Raw genomic sequence first — 19628 nt, forward strand, 5'->3', positions numbered from 1 at the left:
ATCAACAAACACGAGACGACAGCTGCGTGAAATCATGCTTAATAATTCCCTCCCATTGCTTCTGCAGGAAAAAGTAATTTTTGTTAAGAATCCACACAGTTGAAAATAATATATTTTTTTACTGAGGGATTAGACGACAAAACGTTTTTGGACGACAAAGGCGTTTCTCAAGACGAAAAAAAAACATTCGTTTGGACGATAAAGGGGAGACTGTTGTAAACAAACAAGTAAAACCGCATTGGAAACCTATTGTAAACAGAAAATAGTCTTTGTGACTTTTACAAAAGAAGACCAAATTGGGGATCCAAAGATTGGAAAAAAGAGATTCAAATGCATCGAACACTTGAATAAAGTTGTTAAAATTGTAAATTCAGATTAATATTTGAAAGAAATATTTAAAAATTTTCCGTGGTAATTATCTTAAAAATAAAACATATCTTAACTTCAAAATTGGTTTTAATTCGGGAGGGTTAGAGGATTTTTTTTCTAATAAACAAACGCCATGTAGATTGTAGATGTTAAAATAAATAAACTAAAAGTTAAGAACTGGGATAATTTAAAAGTTTGATTGTTACAATAAGAAAATACAGGTATTAAGAGTGCAGTATTTTGTACACAAAATACTTGATTTTGTTTGTTGTTTGGCGGATTTCTAGTCGACAGCTGATACCAAACTCTAACAGGGCTGAACATGAGATGAAATACAAATATTTGTGCGTAGAATTTACTTAAGTGTATTGATATAGGGAAAATTGGGTGTACGCTGTACATGCAGTACTTTAGAAATAAATACGGAACCATGCGAAAAATAAAAATAAACATTAGTGTTTCTTGAATTTCAAATATTAAAAAATTGTATTTGAAATTCATTTATCATGCAGTATAAGGGCTCTCCAAAATTCATAAGACAACATCAAGTTTTTAAAGAAATATTTCAATGTAGCACAAAGATGTATCATGAAATTGTGTAAATATATAGAATATATATGTAAACGCTAGATAGTACTCTACGACATCGTAAATGTTTAAATAAATTCATTTGTTGAAACAGTAATATCATCGGGATTAGGTTCCCGATACACTATAATTTCATCCCCACTGTCAAGCAGTTCTATTCCCAGTCCCAAGCTATTCGGGATACTTTCCCGAGACTCAGAAACTCCCAGGCTCGGGATTGATACTCCGGACCCAGTGGGAGCAGGGACAAACGGGATCATATCCTTAGAACTGTTTGGGATATAATCCTGGGAATCAGGACCGGAGCTGCTTTGAATACTGTCCCGAGACTCTAGTCCCGAGCTGTTCGGGAAATTATCTCGGGACTCTGGATTGAAGTTAGTCGGCAATAATTCCCTTGTCCCAATCCCAGAGTCCCGACTCTCTGAGTTCCGTATCCCGGCAGACAAACAGGATTGTATCATATCCTGTCCTATCCCGCTATCTCCGTCCCGAGGTATTGGAACCATGGGTTGAAGAGGATCCGGAGGGTTTGGATCCCGAGGAGTTCCAACGGAGCTGCTCCCTTCAGTAGACGGCTCCACGGAGTCTATGCTCCCATCAGAGTGTCCAGATAGATAGCATTGCATACAGGTTGATCGCTTACCTAGATCGGAGGTTGGTGGCGGAAGAGCTTCCGTCACGGCGGAGGATGTTCTCGGAGGCGGAACCGGAGGTTGGGTTTCTCTAAGTGATGATTGTATCAACCTAGCCTGGCTGGTGGTAGAACAGGATGAGAGGGTTGAGGAGGATCCGAGCTGGGCTGCTCCGCCCACTCCGCCCACTCCGCCCCGCCTCTCATCCTCCCAAGAAAGGGTTCCTGTCCGCCGCGGCGGATCCTCTTCGCCTTCACTTCGTACACCAGAACTACACTCGTCTCGCACACTGTCAGATTCACTATGTCCGGCCAGATCAGCTAGTTCATCTACAATAGAAATGTAAATGTAGACCATGTCAGTTTGGAAATGTGCAATTATTAAACCAGAAAAATCTGCGACATTTTGAGTTTTATAATGTACTAAAAAATTCTGTTTTGGAAAGCAACATGAGCAAAATAACTGCTAGAAAAGGGCCGCAAAGTGCCTTAAACTTCCAATCCATACTACAGTGAGAACCAGAAAACTTTTTAATAGGAAGAGACCATTTTTACGCAATTTTAAGCAAACTTTAATTCTTTTTTAAAAAACTATGTTTTTAAATTTTTTTTGGGAAAATGCAATATTGTTTTTTCGGACATTTTAGATATTACACAAATAATTTGAATTTAGAGTTTTAGGCGATTACACAAATTGAGCGCATATTTACGCAATTTGTATGCCTGCAAAAAAATCAATCATATCTCCACAAATTCAAGATATTTTTACTTAGAGCTGGGTTAAAAAATATTTCCTTTAGAAAAATTAAATATTTACACTAATTTGCGGTGTAATTGCATCATTGGAGCCAAGACAATATGCGTTTACGCTGCTTACGCAATTTGGATAGCTGGGCACTATATGTAAAAAGAAAAGTATTAAGACTTTACTATCTCTGAATAGATAAACTGTAGGTTAAAACAGAACATATTAATAATATGAAAGCTGACTAAAAAAGAATAATTAACAAAATTATGTTACCTAAACCATCTCCAAGATTTCTATCTTTCCTTGTAACTCCACCATTAGATGTAGTTCTGCAGTTCTCAACATTATCGTAATCAAGGTTGCCTAGAGGGATATAAACTTTAAACTCAAGTTTACCACAAAATATTAACATTTTTTATATATGAAAGGAAAGTAAAGAAGCTGGGTTGTATGAAAGGAAACTATATAGAAGCGGGGTTGTATTAAAGGAAACTGTAAAGAAGCTGGGTTGTATTAAAGGAAACTGTAAAGAAGCTGGGTTCTANAGTTCTCAACATTATCGTAATCAAGGTTGCCTAGAGGGATATAAACTTTAAACTCAAGTTTACCACAAAATATTAACATTTTTTATATATGAAAGGAAAGTAAAGAAGCTGGGTTGTATGAAAGGAAACTATATAGAAGCGGGGTTGTATTAAAGGAAACTGTAAAGAAGCTGGGTTGTATTAAAGGAAACTGTAAAGAAGCTGGGTTGTATTAAAGGAAACTGTAAAGAAGCTGGGTTGTATTAAAGGAAACTGTAAAGAAGTTGGATTCTATGAAAGGATATAAAGAAGCTGGGTTGTCTGAAAGAAAACTGTAAAGAAGCTGGGTTGTATGAAAGGAAACTGTAAAGAAGTTGGATTCTATGAAAGGATATAAAGAAGCTGGGTTGTCTGAAAGAAAACTGTAAAGAAGCTGGGGTTGTATTAAAGGAAACTGTAAAGAAGCTGGGTTGTATGAAAGGAAACTGTAAAGAAGCTGGGTTGTATGAAAGGATATAAAGAAGCTGGGTTGTCTGAAAGAAAACTGTAAAGAAGCTGGGTTGTATTAAAGGAAACTGTAAAGAAGCTGGGTTGTATGAAAGGAAACTGTAAAGAAGCTGGGTTGTATGAAAGGAAACTGTAAAAAAGCTGGGTTTTATGAAAGGAGACTGTAAGAAGTTGGGTTGTATGAAAGGAAACTGTAAATAAGTTGGGTTGTATGAAAGGATGATGTACAGAAGTTGGGTTCTATGAAAGGGAGGACTAGGACCTGCTAGACCTCAATAAAAAAAGATAAATTACCGAAGAACTAAAATCTGGTTTTTATAGAGCAGTGTATCTCACAAAAACATTATTTATGACGCAAAAACTATTTCTTTGTCGTTGTCTTAACATACGAGTCCTTTGTCATCCACGTAGGATCTTTTTCAAGAGAAAAAAGGAAGTCTTTGTTGGAAAACTTGTTTAAGAAATTATATTATATAAATTACTAATATATAAAAATTACATTTTAATGAACTAAAATTAAAGCAAAATATAAATTTTAGAATATTTTCTCTTATATTAAAATTAATTATTTATAATTGATCAAAATTATACCTGATGCACACCGTTGATAGGAATCCATAGATCGATTGAGATCCATTGATCTATTGAGATCCATTGATCGATTAAGATCAATTGATCGATGCAGATCCACGGATCGATGCATGCTTTCTATATTAGCACTGCTGTGACGCTGCAAGCTGTTATAGCTTGCCTTACTCGTACTCGTCTTTTTTCTAAATAAATTCATTTTTATCGTTATCGTTATTTTTGTTATTTTTGTCATTGTTTTTGTAAACCCAAACCCTGATTGATTGTATAGTACGTGTATGCAATAAAAGTAAAAAGCCTGCTCTACACAATTAAAGGATTACAAACGTAACGGGGGATTACACAAGTATATGATGGATACAAAAAAATGTTCAGTATAATTGTGATTTCGTTATATTTTTGTAAAAATTTCTAAATTTTGTCTGTTAAGTGGTTATATTTTGTTCAAAACCATGTCACATCATTGGCTTCGACGCTCGAGTAAGCATTCTAGATGATATCGATGGTCTAGATTAAATTATAAAGTATATCATATGTCTAGATATTTGGTATAGATAATCTAGATTAAACTCTCTAGCTTTATAAAATCGATGGTCCAGAGTAAACTCTCTAGATATTATCATATTCAATATCGATGATCCACTGTAATATTGGAATTTATTATGGATTGTTCAAGGTAAACTATCTAGATATTTGCTATCGATGATGCATAGTAATCTTGGTATTTAATATCGAATGATTAAAGTAATCTATCTAGATATTGGATATCGATAATAAATTGACATCTAGGTATTTAATATCGATGATGCATAGTAATCCAGGTCTTTAATATTGATGATTTAATTAAACTATCTAGGTATTTAATATCGTTGGTTTAAGTAAACTATCTAGGTATTTTATATCGATGGTTTAAGCAAACTATCTAGGCATTTAATATCGTTGGTTTAAGTAAACTATCAAGGTATTTTATATCAATGGTTTAAGCAAACTATAAAGATATTTAATAATGATGGTTTAAGTAAACTATCTATGTATTTAATATCGATGGTTTAAGTAAAATATCTAGATATATTTAATGTCGATGTCTACCTATTTAACTGTAGAGTATGGGTGGAATGACCCTCTTGTTCGTGACAGGTTAGCTTCGTAGAGTCAGATCTAGATAGATAGATAGAAAGATAGATAGATAGATAGATAGACAGACAGATAGACAATTAAAGAAATATAGAAGGATAGATAGATAAATAGATAGATAGATAGATAAATAATTAAAGATAGATAGATAAAAATGTTCACATTTTTTTTTACCTCATTGGAGGTTCAGGCCTTCTTACTGGATCACATGGGGGTAAAGACATGTTCCTTAAAAATAATTTCATTATAAGAAATATTAACAATAATCAGGATTCTAACAAAGAGTTCCCTCGACCAATTTGACCTACAAAACATCCAATGAACACTAACACTAAGGGGTGTTCTGAAGGTAAAATTGGTTATCGTCGGTGGGGGATTCATCAAATATTTAGACAGCCTCCACTTTAAAGCGTTTTGCAACGGTTTGGTTTTACCTCACCTAGTCACTTATACGTTGTGTCGCCTAGATATAACGTGGTTTTACCTCACCTAGTCATTTATACGTTGTGTCCCCTAGATATAACGTGGTTTTACCTCATCTAGTCACTTATACGTTGTGTCGCCTAGATATAACGTGGTTTTACCTCACCTAGTCATTTATACTTTGTGTCCCCTAGATATAACGTGGTTTTACCTCACCTAGTCACTTATACGTTGTGTCCCCTAGATATAACGTGGTTTTACCTCATCTAGTCATTTATACATTGTGTCCCCTAGATATAACGTGGTTTTACCTCACCTAGTCACTTATACGTTTTGTCCCCTAGATATAACGTGGTTTTACCTCATCTAGTCACTTATACATTGTGTCCCCTAGATATAACGTGGTTTTACCTCACCTAGTCATTTATACTTTGTGTCCCCTAGATATAACGTGGTTTTACCTCACCTAGTCACTTATACGTTGTGTCCCCTAGATATAACGTGGTTTTACCTCACCTAGTCACTTATACGTTGTGTCGCCCTAGATATAACATGGTTTTACATCACCTAGTCATTTATATGTTGTGTCCCCTAGATATAACGTGGTTTTACCTCACCTAGTCACTTATACGTTGTGTCACCCTAGATATAACGTGGTTTTACCTCACCTAGTCATTTATACCTTGTGTCCCCTAGATATAACGTGGTTTTTACCTCACCTAGTCATTTATACTTTGTGTCCCCTAGATATAACGTGGTTTTACCTCACCTTATAGTCACTTATACATTGTGTCACCCTAGATATAACGTGGTTTTATCTCACCTAGTCACTTATACGTTGTGTCACCCTAGATATAACATGGTTTTACATCACCTAGTCATTTATACGTTGTGTCCCCTAGATATAACGCGGTTTTACCTCACCTAGTCACTTATACGTTGTGTCACCCTAGATATAACGTGGTTTTACCTCATCTAGTCATTTATACGTTGTTTCGCCTAGATATAACGTGGTTTTACCTCACCTAGTCACTTATACGTTGTGTCGCCCTAGATATAACATGGTTTTACCTCACCTAGTCACTTATATGTTGTGTCCCCCTAGATATAACGTGGTTTTACCTCACCTAGTCACTTAAACGTTGTGTCGCCTAGATATAACGTGGTTTTACCTCATCTAGTCACTTATACGTATCCCCTAGATATAACGTCGTTTTATCTCACCTAGTCACTTATACGTTGTGTCACCCTAGATATAACGTGGTTTTACCTCACCTAGTCACTTATACCTTGTGTCCCCTAGATATAACGTGGTTTTTACCTCACCTAGTCATTTAAACGTTGTTTCCCCTAGATATAACATGGTTTTACCTCACCTTATAGTCACTTATACGTTGTGTCACCCTAGATATAACGTGGTTTTATCTCACCTAGTCACTTATACGTTGTGTCAGCCTAGATATAACGTGGTTTTACCTCACCTAGTCATTTATATGTTGTGTCGCCTAGATATAACGTGGGTTTATCTCACCTAGTCATTTATACTTTGTGTCCCCTAGATATAACATGGTTTTACCTCACCTAGTCACTTATATGTTGTGTCGCCCTAGATATAACGTGGTTTTACCTCACCTAGTCACTTAAACGTTGTGTCACCCTAGATATAATGTGGATGTTTTAGCTGCAGTTTAAACAGAGAAATTTGTAAAATCCTGACAGATTTTTCCGTGAGAGAGTGCACATCTTGGTTTGCAGTGTATATGTTAAACGAGATTTTATTTTAATGATTATGATAAAATTGATGATTTCAGATCGATCCTGCATAACGGAAATGATATTAACAGTAACAATATAAAATAAAGAAATTATAATATCAATGAGAACTGATAAAAATCATATTTTAAATTTTTTGACTTTCCAATGAGGGACTCAGACCGAGTCAGCCACCGATGGATAAATGGTGATGATATTTCAAAATAAAAAATAGTTTAAATATTTTTTTCTCACCTCACACTTTCTCTGATAATTTGTCGAATAGTTTTAAGGAACGCATTTCTGAAGTCTGATGTACTAAAAATAATAATTTTGTTTAAAACTGACAAAAGTGGTCTCCATCGTTTATTTCTAATCTGGTTCAATCTTCCACCAACTATATCTACGTTTTCTCAATACCCAAACAGGAAGAAAATGAACACTGAACAGGAATAAATATGAGGTCTTCAAATAAAAATTAATTTGGTTGCATATCAGCTATTTTTTTCATACTTCTCAATAAAATTTCAATCTAACATTTAAGGAATTGAGTCTTTGCCACAAACTCAAATTTTGCAATCCCTATATCTTTGCACCATTTTGGTGTCAACCTTTGATATTTCAAACTTAGATTTTATTATCCATCAGAATTCGGAGTTAGAAATATCTAATGTGTACAACATTGGGGTGCAAAGGTGTAGAAAATCATAGGCTGTGCACAGACTTAATTCCTTTCTTTATTTTGGCATAAACAGTGCATGTTATTAATAGTTTTGGATCCTTTTTTAAAAACTTTTAATAAAACTTCAAACATTTCAAAACTGTTAAGATTTGCTTTCATTGAACTTTGGAATATTTTTATCCTAAAAATTAGTAAACGATCCAAACACTTTCGTTTTTTAGTGGTTTTTAGTTTTTTTGTTTTGTTTTGCCTGTATTTGGAATAGTGCAAAAAAGATGTTATTCTTACGATACGTCAAATTTGGACCTTGCTAGAAAATATAGGCGAAAAACGATCCAAAAAGGATCCAAAAATGATCCAAAAACGGTCCAAATTGACCCAAAAACGATCCAAAAACTCTGACTATGGATAAATCATACCTGTTAGAGAGATGATATATTTTCTCTTGTCTACGCTGAACCTGAGACTTGAGATGGATCAGCTCCCAGAGATAGTGTCCAGACATATCCTGATACGTCATCTTTAAATACATGACTGCCTTTGCACGCTTATATCAAGAGATATATAGACCAGGAACCGTCATATTTCATGCGTCAAATCTGTGTACTGCAGTGGGAGGAGATCAAAACAAAGAATTCATGGGCAACGCATCATTTTTTCAGGGAAAAGAACCAAGGAGTGGAAAAAGAATATATTGCTTTTGTATTTCCATATTGACCAGAAAGCCAAAAATCATAAATATTTGCTCAAACTTGATAACTTGCTTTTTTGTTGGACTGTAATATCACATCAGAGTTGTAGTCCTTTCTCTTCAACTTCTGTGGGGGCACTGGGTTTGTTTACATTCCTCCCACATGTACAGTACATAATATGCGTATATCAAAGTTCCTGTATATAGTTCCTTGGCTTATCCTGGTTTTTACTTCATTTTTTACAAATACACAATACTGAGGATCCAGCCCATGTACAATGTAATTTAACCATAATAATTTAAACTGTTAACTTTTTTTCAGTATGAATTTTACTATATAGTAATAATGAGAAAACAGTAAATTAAGAAGACGACATTTTAGCAATTTTTAAGTTATTACAATTCAAATTGTTATACTAAACACTTATTAAATTACTAATTTAGTGAAATGGGTCTGTTTACACTGCACAATTGATGTGTCCTGTGCTCATCAAACTTTTAAAAGTTTCTAACTTGATTCTAAAAGTCGTCTTCCTTTTTCAGAATTTTCTGGTTCTCACTGTATCTTATTTATTATTTTTAGATAAAACTGAGAATGAAACTTTTGAATTGGATATCCAGCTAAACTCAGGATTTCTAGGCTTATCCAAGGTTATGATGCAAGGAAAGTTATTTCAGAGGTGTACGCATCTTTTGTACTGTCTCTGGGCATTAATAAAAAACCAAATGAAATAATCATAATAATATCATGCATAGGAAACTAAATTATGTGAATTATCACTTAAGTTTAAATTAAAAATGGAAAAATTNTTTCTTGTAAAATTTTTAGATTATTTTTACTTCAAAAGCCACCAACTTTCTTTTTATCGGCGGATTTGATACTTTTCCAAATGAAACTGTCTGAGGCAATATTTTTTATTTCAAACCATAAACCCACATTGACATTTCTTGGGCCCTATTTGTTCGCCGTTTTAAGTATAATTGGAAACAAACAAACATTCCAGATAAATTAAACGTTGCAGAACACTGTGGTTTATTCTAAACCCTGAAGAAGACATTATTTAGATTGTTTATTATGATTAGAACTTAATAAGGCTGAAGAGGGGGTATAATATGGTTAATTAAGGTTGACTGGGCTATTTACAGAAATTAATATCAAAATATAGAAGGCTGTTTACCCTTCATACAGAGTTTAATAGAAAACACACTTCTATAATTATATTTTCTATAAATTCGCTAAAATGGAACTTCAAAGCCGTATGACGGTATGGTATGAGAAAATAGGATGTTTATTTTTATATCATAGTATCATTTGAAATCAAAATGCACCCTTTTATAATTACTGACCTTAAATTATGTATTGATGAATGAAAAAACTTACAATTAATGATTTTTTCTTCTGTCGTAGTCTCTCTTTACAGAGGAAGACGACTGCAGTTTTAAATACAAAGCACATTGCGTGCAACTCCAAACCCTGAACAAATAAAGCAATGTACATTTAACGAATTCATTTAATTTATTTATTATTTTCTTTGATAATTTTACTTGATTTATTAATTTTCATCGTTTTTTTTAAGACAAACATTACTTTGCAAAACATCTAAGCAAATTTCCAGTTTGAAGTTTGCAACTTTCTAATTGTTCTTGTTAACTGTCAAAATAAGTTTAATTCTGCTTAATTATGGGGACCACTGTGTCTTTGTATCTTTACCTTTTTGATTTTGCCAAGAAAATCCGCAATATTTATCCATTCTACCCCGCCATAGTACAGCAGATCACCGGGGGATAAATCTACCACCTCCAACAACAAAAAACAATTTAAACTTTTAAAAGTTTATTTTTAAATTTCACATGTCACTTAATTAGTGATCGCACTGTTAAAAAATCTCCCAAAATTTTGTTTTTTTCCGAGCATTCTGTTAAAAATGCCAAAAAAATTATTTCCAAACATGGGGGGGGGATAAAGTTTAGACTTTTTTCACCCTTTTTATTACTTTTAAACAATATTTTTACCCAAAAATTCATAAATTTTCCCCTATTTAGTGATTTAAACGCCGTAAAATTACATTCAATCTGCAGATAAAATGTTTATCAGAAAAGGGGGTAAAATCTGTCAATAATACCTGTTTACTAGTTTTATGATGTTGTCTGAACAAATGATCAAAGATGGCGCCATATTCCTCGTGTATTCTCTGCATCTCATTAATATGCTCGGCAACCTGCAGCCAAACAAAACAAATTCAAGTTTACAAACAAAACTTTACTTTCTAAACAAAAATATTCTTTTTCGGCCATTTTGATTTTGGTGTAATACAGTACACAAAACCATTTTACATAAAAAGTTTATTTTTAAGAGACTGTTAACACTTTTTGCGTGGTAACTCCATCAAATACACTACAGATTAATTAAATGTCGTCTTTATATCTTAAAATACTGAAAAAATATATAACACGTGAAGGTAAATAAGGTGGAGGATCTCTGATGGTTTTAAATACGTGAAATTTAGAAAAGAAATCTGTGATTAGTTTCAAGATAGATATTTGAAACTAAGAAATAATGGAGGATATGTGTATTGTGTGTAGTTTCAAGATAGATATTTGAAACTAAGAAATAATGGAGGATATGTGTATTTTGTATAGTTTAAAATAATAAAAACTAAAAAAGTATCTCAGATAGTTTAAAATATATTTATAATAAGAAAAAGAATCTTTGATAGTTTACAAACATGAATTCATAAAAATTATAAAAGAGGACTTTCATTGAGACCCATTAAACTGTAGAGTAGGAAAACATAGCAAACTATTGAGTGTTTGATGCTATCTTTAGCTTTAAAATCAACGATTTAAGTAAAATGGCCCTGTGTACACTGCACAATTGCTGTATTTCATCTTCTTTAAACTAATTAACTTCTCAAATTGAGTTTAATAGTCGTCTTTCTTTGTCACAGTTTTTTCCACTGTATGATATTTATAGTTTAAAAATTAAGAAAAAATGGAGGAACTTTTGATAATAAAACAAAATAAATCACCTTCTCCATTCCCATGAGGGCCTCTATCAAATGTTGATGTTCATCTGTACTAGTATCTGTCAGGTTCTAATAAATATATTGTTAAATTCAGATCAAAGAAACTGATTACTTGCATAGGCGTACACAGGGGGGCTATGGGGTCTACACCCCTCCCCTGGATTAGAAAAATCTATGGTTTTTAGGTCCCAACGGTAGATGAGCCCTTCCTTGAAAGATAAAAATTTAAAGCCCAGCTTGGACCAATTCCTATGTTCGCCACTGATTTCACGTCTCAAATTATAATTTTTCATCCTTCATTTCTTTACAACCTGGTCTCGTAGAATACTGTAATAACTGTTTAAAATATGTTTATTGTTATAATAGTCTAACAATTTGTTTTATTGATATAATCGTCTAACAATATGTTTGACTGTTAAAATCGTCAAACAATATGTTTTATTGTTATAATCGTCTAACAATCTGTTTTATTGTGATAATCTTCTAACAATCTGTTTAATTGTTATAGTCGTCTAACAATCTGTTTAATTGTTATAGTCTTCTAACAATCTGTTATATTGTTATAGTCGTCTAACAATCTGTTTTATTGTTATAATCGTCTAAAAATCTGTTATATATTTCTCACTAACCTTGAGTTGGTTGAGTAGTAGAGGGTACTTGAGAATCCTTTGGATTGGTTTTATCAGATAGGATTCTAGGAACACATACAGAATATACAAACAGATACAAACACACACCCACACACAGGCATACCAGAAACTCTTGGTTTAAAATGTAAAAAATTGAATTATTATGTAAAAGTAAAAACTGTTTAAAACTCTAAAAAAATTGGGTTTCAATTCTTTTAAAATCAGTCTGCGAAGATTCCTTGTTAAATGAATGGTGTTACTATTATAATTGTTATTGTTATTGTTATTGTATGGTCTATATTGCCTAGAGCTGTTGAATGTTGTTGTTTAGGATTACAGGAGAGAAGGAACTCCTGCAGTGCTTGATTACCCTCACCTAGAATACAACCAATAGGAATACAGCATAATGTAGGCTTTCTTTTCATCCAATAGGAATACAGCATACTGTAGGCTTTCTTTTCATTCAATAGGAATACAGCATACTGTAGAATTCTTTTCATCCAATAGGAATACAGCATACTGTAGGATTCTTTTCATCCAATAGGAATACAGCATACTGTAGGATTCTTTTCATCCAATAGGAATACAGCATATTGTAGGCTTTATTTCATCCAATAGAAATACAGCATATTGTAGATTTTCTTTTCATCCAATAGAAATAGAGTATATTGTAGGCTTTCTTTTCGCCCAATAGGAATACAGCATATTGTAGATTTTCTTTTCATCCAATAGGAAAACAGCATATTGTAGGCTTTCTTTTCATCCAATAGGAATACAGCATACTGTAGGCTTTCTTTTCATCCAATAGGAATACAGCATACTGTAGGCTTTCTTTTCATCCAATAGGAATACAGCATATTTTAGGCTTTCTTTCATCCAATAGGAATACAGCATATTGTAGATTTTCTGTTCATCCAATAGAAATACGGTATATTGTAGGCTTTCTTTTCATCCCATAGGAATACATCATATTGTAGGCTTTCTTTTCGTTTAATATGAAACAGCAAAATGCAGGTATTTTTTTTATCTTATAGGAATACAGCATATTGTCGGCTTTCTTTCACACAATAGGAATACTGCAAATTGTAGGCTTTCTTTCGTCCAATAGGAATATAGCATAGTGTATGCTTTCTTTTCGCATAGTAGGAATAAAGCCTATTGTGTATTTGTTAGAAAATAGGAATCTTGAATGCTGCTAGTTAATTCTCAACCATTTGAAATCATGCTTTTATTTTATAGAAAAAAAACCTTGTTTTTGTTTTAATCTAAGCATTAAATAATAATCTTTAAAATTAATTTGGAATCATGATTTATAAATAAAATAAACACTAAATGAGCTTACTTGGGTGCAGAACTTTTTGAGCTTTTGAGTGGCTAGCACAGAATGAGCTGTAAAGCTTAAAATGGTTTACATAGTACAGGAACGCTGAGCCAATGGAGAACAATATATTCTAAAACAAATTTAGTTTAAAAAATTTCGATTTAGTCTATGAATGTTTAAAGCTAGACATTTATACTTTTTTTTAAATTTACAAATTACAAAAGTAAATCCATTCTTTGATAAAGCAGCAGAATGAAAAAGTCCTACAAAGCATAAGAGACATTTTTAAAAGCAATTAATCCTGTATTTAAGTTTAGTGAACCAACATTTTCAAATTTATGTTTCTAAAATTTTCAAAGAAATCAATATGTATCATCTTCAAAGCATACAGTGGACTAAACTTTATTCAAAAATGAAAATAAAGGAAAGTAATTTGAAAATTTATTTAGGAGTATCTAGGAGTACCGTGAATTGACCTGGAGTATCTAGGAGTATCTAGGAGTATCTAGGAGTATCTAGGAGTATCTAGGAGTATCAAAGCGTACCTTGAATTGAATAGGAGGATCTAAGAGTATCTAGGAGTATCTTGAATTGACTATGAGTATCTAGGAGTATCTAGGAGTAGCTAGGAGTAGCTAGGAGTACCTTGAATTGATCAGGAGTATTTAGGAGTATCTGGTAGTGTACCTTGAATTGACTAGGAGTATTTAGGAGTATCTGGTAGTGTACCTTGAATTGACTAGGAGTATTTAGGAGTACCTTGAATTGACTAGAAGTATCTAGGAGTATCAAGGAGTATCTAGGAGTACCTTGAATTGACTAGGAATATTTAGGAGTACCTTGAATTGACTATGAGTATCTAGGAGTGGCTAGGAGTAGCTAGGAGTATCTTGAATTGACTATGAGTATCTAGAAGTAGCTAAGAGTAGCTAGGAGTACCTTGAATTGATCAGGAGTATTTAGGAGTATCTGGTAGTGCACCTTGAATTGACTAGGAGTATCTAGGAGTACCTTGAATTGACTAGGAGTAGCTAGGAGTATCTAGGAGTATCTAGGAGTACATTGAATTGACTAGGAGGATCTATGAGGATCTAAAAGTATCTAGGAGTATCTTGAATTGACTCATGAGTATCTAGGAGTAGCTAGGAGTACCTTGAATTGATCAGAAGTATCTAGGAGTACCTTAAATTGACTAGGAGGATCTAGGAGTAGCTTAAATTGTCTAGGAGTATCTAGGAGTATCTAGAGGTAGCTTAAATTGTCTAGGATTATCTAGGAGTATCTAGGAGTAGCTTAAATTGTCTAGGATTATCTAGGAGTATCTAGGAGTACCTTGAATTGACTGGGAGTATCTAGGAGTACCTTGAATTGTCTAGGAGTATCTAGGAGTATCTAGGAGTAGCTTAAATTGTCTAGGATAATCTAGGAGTACCTTGAATTGACTAGGAGTATCTAGGAGTATCTAGGAGTATCTAGGAGTACCTTGAATTGACTGGGAGTATCCAGGTTCATGAACTGTGCCTCCGTATCCAAAGCATTCTCCATAGTGTGAAGAAACTGCTGTTGGAAACTATAGATCTCCTGGAACAACAAATATTTATCAAACAAAAAAATAAAACTTTGTTTACACTTGAAGTGTACTGCAGTTTGAGTAAAAAATGTAAACAGATAACATCGACGGATAGATTAATAAATAGATAGTTAGATAGATAGACAAATAGATTAATAAATAGATAGTTAGATAGATAGACAAATAGATTAATAAATAGATAGTTAGATAGATAGACAAATAGATTAACGAACTATGAAGTCAATAGACGAATAAAAATTAGATGAATGATAAAATAAATATAATTCTATTTATCAAAAACTATCTTGAAATGAAATTAAAATATCCATATTTCCGTTTTTTGAGAAATGTGTGAAAAATGTTATATGGGTGAATATTTTATATTTACCCATCATATTTATCATATATCTTTATCATACATATTAAAGATTACATAGTTATACATTATCTATATAAATAAAGAATAATTAAGAAAGTTTCGATATAAATCGTTCCATCATTTAGTTAAAAATATATTCTTTATACTATACATAAACCTCTCCATCTTAAATATATTTATGTAAAAGATCGTTTTATAAATATCATTCAGGAGAAAGTTTATAAAAAAAGAGGAAAGGGAAGGAAAGAAATGTAGAGGGAAGGAGAGAGAAAGAAATGTAGAGGGAAGGAGAGAGAAAGAAATGTAGAGGAGGGGGAGGGAAAGAAATGTAGAGGGAAGGAGAGAGAAAGAAATGTAGAGGGAAGGAGAGAGAAAGAAATGTAGAGGAGGGGGAGGGAAAGAAATGTAGAGGAGGGAGAGGGAAAGAAATGTAGAGGGAAGGAGAGAGAAAGAAATGTAGAGGGAAGGTGAGGGAAAGAAATGTAGAGGGAAGGAGATTGAAAGAAATGTAGAGGGAAGGAGAGAGAAAGAAATGTAGAGCAAAGGAGAGGGAAAGAAATGTAGAGGGAAGGAGAGAGAAAGAAATGTAGAGGGAAGGTGAGGGAAAGAAATGTAGAGGGAAGGAGATTGAAAGAAATGTAGAGGGAAGGAGAGAGAAAGAAATGTAGAGCAAAGGAGAGAGAAAGAAATGTAGAGGGAAGGAGAGAGAAAGAGAGGAAAGGGGAAAGAATGAAAAGGAAGGAAAATATCAAGGTAGATAGAAAGATCAAGGAATAAAAGATTAACTGAGATTTTACAACAAAAATCATGGATTTTCTAAATTTTTCAACGGATTTTCAAGAAATAAATTGATAATTTCGAAAACTTTTCTTAATAAAAAATAACTTAGGAAACTGCAGTAACATATTAGAGTCTTTACTTTATCCCAGGCCAGTTGGTCACTACAGTTTTACTTTAGTAGAAGTGTATATTTTCATTTAGTGTATAACGCCGATATAAGGATTTATCTCTAATTGGATAAAGAGATAGATAGAAAGATATATGTTACCACCATAAAATTTCTGTTGGTTCAGAATAGACACCAAACACATTGCTGAACCCTGATTGGATCAGGCGCTAATGAACTCGGAATACAAGAGTGATGGTAGATACTGGTTTAGTTGTTTAATTGTTGCAGAAAGAAGATATTTTGCTCTATGTCTACTTTTCCCAACCGTTCACTTCTCTTCTTTAACTTTTTTTTTTCTTCTCTAAACAGAATAATTGTTTTTTTTTCCAGTGTACATAGTCTGGACCATATGCAGGTGCTGTTACTTCTATACTCCAATCTATGTTGAATGGTTTGTCCTCAGATTTCAGTTTCCATATGTATTTTGAAATCCTAGTGCTGGTTTCATATTTCAGAGATTGAAAGATTTAGTGTGATTTAATTGAACCTCTCCTTGAAGGTATTAGAAGTTAGTCCAATGTATAGGCTGAAGTTCCATCATTTGTTGATATTTTTGCTTGGAATATAATTGAACCTCTCCTTGAAGGTATTAGAGGTTAGTCCAATGTATAGGCTGAAGTTCCATCATTTGTTGATTTTTTTGCTTTGAATATAATTGACTGAATTAAACATTTGCCCTTTAAGGGACATCTTGGTACACCAACTCGGCAATTACACTCTTTCTTCTTTGATAAATAGATAGATAGATAGATATATATATATATAGATAGATAGATAGATAGATAGATAGATAGATAGTTAGATAGTTAGATAGATAGAGATAGTAATATCTAGATAGATAGATAGATAGTTCGATAGATAGATAGATAGATAGATAGATAGATAGTTATATAGATAGTTATACAGTTTGATAGATAGATAGATAGTTATATAGATAGATAGATAGATAGTTATGTAGATAGATAGATAGATAGATAGATAGATATGTAGATAGATAGATAGATAGGTAGAGATAGTAATATCTAGATAGATAGATAGTTAGTTAGATAGATAGATAGATAGATAGATAGAAAGATAAATAGATAGTTAGATCAATAGTTATATAGATAGATAGATAATTAGATAGATAGATAGATAGATAGATATATAGATAGAAAGATAGATAGAGATAGTAATAAGATCTAGATAGTTAGATATCTAAAATGATAAATATATGTAAAGATAAAAATAAGATATCATTAATATTTTATATTGCATATTGTATAATGTACATTTTACACAAACTGTAAATTTTTTTCTTTCTAAAATAACAGTTTCTGTTCAATGTACATTGCATGTTGATTGAACAGAAACTTTGTATATTGTACTGCAGGAACCGTAAATTATAAATAAGAAAAACCGGTTTTTACCTGTATATTCCCGAAGAGGGAGGATATTTCGGTATTAGAAAGGAAAGTTTCCTAAAACCATAAATAAATCTATTTTCGAAAAACCTTATTCTTAAGATAAGCAAACCCCAACATGCTTTCTATTACAGTGAGAGCCATAAAAGTGTGGACTAGGAAGACGATATTTAAGCAATCATGTGAGTATTTGAAGCAACAAGTTTTAGCAGGAGCTTAAATCCAAATTCAAGTAAGGTGAAATGGTTCTGTGTCAACTGCACAATTGCTGTACATATAGTTTATGTATTTTGAACTCACTGACTCCGGTTCAGTTCAAGTACCGACTAAAGCAAGCTGTACAGTACAATTACTGTACATATAGTTTATGTATTTTGAACTCACTGACTCCGGTTAAGTTCAAGTACCGACTAAAGCAAGCTGTACAGTACAATTACAGACTTTGAAAAGAAAAAACGGAACGGTACGCCAAATGAATGAGCTCTATTGAATTTATGTGGAATATTCAAAATTATAACTTGGGTCTAACAGTCGTATTCTATTCCGCAGTTAGATGGGTCTCACTGTAGAAGAACACATTACATTTAATTTGTAAATTCTAATTTCACTGAAACTACAGGGTGTTTCTCTACAACCGATATTTTTGATTTGCCTATATTTCAAGTAAAACGACCTGATAAGCTTGCAATAAATATATTATTAGTTAAATTTGTTAAACTTTCTGATTGATTTCTATAGGCTGCAGGGAAACAGCAAAACTCTTCCACAATCATGTTTAGCTGTTCAACAGTAGCTCCAGTAGCAGGTCGAGTATAAAGCGAACCTCTGGCATAGCCTGAAGCCTGAGGCTCATTTCGAAGTTTTCCATATTCTAGGATAATCCAAGTTTTCTCCTCTTCAGTAAAAAAAGGTATTTAACCAATCAATTCTAACTGGACCCTTTAAGCTGGTCATTTTCCCGGATTTTTAATCCAGTTTTGCGGATTTTTCAATGAAATTTTAGCAAATCAAAAATATCAGTTGTAAAGAAACACCCTGTACAAACACATATTATAAGTTGTACCAAACGATCTGATCATAATTTCTAGCAACCTGTTCGGTAGTTTGATAATTTGACCAAAATGTTCTTCTAACAATATGAAAGTTTTAAATAAAAGTTTGAGTCGAGATGAAGAAAATGAAAAGAAAGAAACTTATGAGATTAAAGTTTTGAATAGATTAATTTCCTGTCGTAGGGGCTCCAGGTATGTTTTCATTAGGTATCCAAGATGCTGAAATTAAATAATATTCAAAGAAAATAAATAATTAAATAATGTTATGGCTTTTATCATTGAGTTTCCAAAGTGTGGTCTGCCATTTTTGACCTTTTGAAATTGATCATCTCTCTCAAACTATAATTTTCTAGTCACTAAATCTTTACAACACTCAGAACAAGTGTACATAACCGAGCTGGGCCAACCTTTGCGGTCCTAGATTGGACTGTACCATAAATTTACTTTTACTAAAGCGGCAGACCTGTGCAAACAACCTTCTGTAGGTATAAAATGCCCCAGTTTTATAAAATAAAAGTATATAGTGTCAAGTTCTAAGGTAGTGAGATTCATGAAAAAAATAAAAAGTGAGATTTGAAAATCCAAAATGAGAATAAAAAATTTCAACTTTTATTTTCAAACTCTGGTATTGGCGGTAGTGAGATTTCAAAATCCAAAAT

The 19628-nt window shown here is 32.8% G+C and overlaps 1 protein-coding gene across 1 annotated transcript in view; it reads right to left on the bottom strand.

Annotated features, from left to right (window-relative positions):
• Window positions 1-518: 518 nt before the first annotated feature.
• Window positions 519-19628, bottom strand: part of LOC111710002 (protein still life, isoforms C/SIF type 2) — a 59980-nt gene continuing 40870 nt past the window's right edge. Inside the window, exons 30-46 of the mRNA XM_023483997.1 lie at window positions 19144-19188; window positions 17924-17974; window positions 15099-15197; window positions 13638-13746; window positions 12600-12671; window positions 12296-12360; window positions 11670-11735; window positions 10764-10859; window positions 10352-10438; window positions 10016-10114; window positions 8369-8496; window positions 7523-7585; window positions 5267-5320; window positions 5048-5116; window positions 3962-4143; window positions 2613-2702; window positions 519-1921 (exon numbers count right to left, since the gene is read on the bottom strand). Of these exons, the coding sequence (XP_023339765.1) occupies window positions 1026-1921; window positions 2613-2702; window positions 3962-4143; window positions 5048-5116; window positions 5267-5320; window positions 7523-7585; window positions 8369-8496; window positions 10016-10114; window positions 10352-10438; window positions 10764-10859; window positions 11670-11735; window positions 12296-12360; window positions 12600-12671; window positions 13638-13746; window positions 15099-15197; window positions 17924-17974; window positions 19144-19188 (2271 nt within the window). The 3' untranslated portion in view covers window positions 519-1025. The remainder of the gene's footprint in view (window positions 1922-2612; window positions 2703-3961; window positions 4144-5047; window positions 5117-5266; window positions 5321-7522; window positions 7586-8368; window positions 8497-10015; window positions 10115-10351; window positions 10439-10763; window positions 10860-11669; window positions 11736-12295; window positions 12361-12599; window positions 12672-13637; window positions 13747-15098; window positions 15198-17923; window positions 17975-19143; window positions 19189-19628) is intronic.

Source organism: Eurytemora carolleeae, unplaced genomic scaffold (assembly GCF_000591075.1).
Source record: "Eurytemora carolleeae unplaced genomic scaffold, Eaff_2.0 scaffold507, whole genome shotgun sequence".
Lineage (NCBI taxonomy): Eukaryota > Metazoa > Arthropoda > Copepoda > Calanoida > Temoridae > Eurytemora > Eurytemora carolleeae.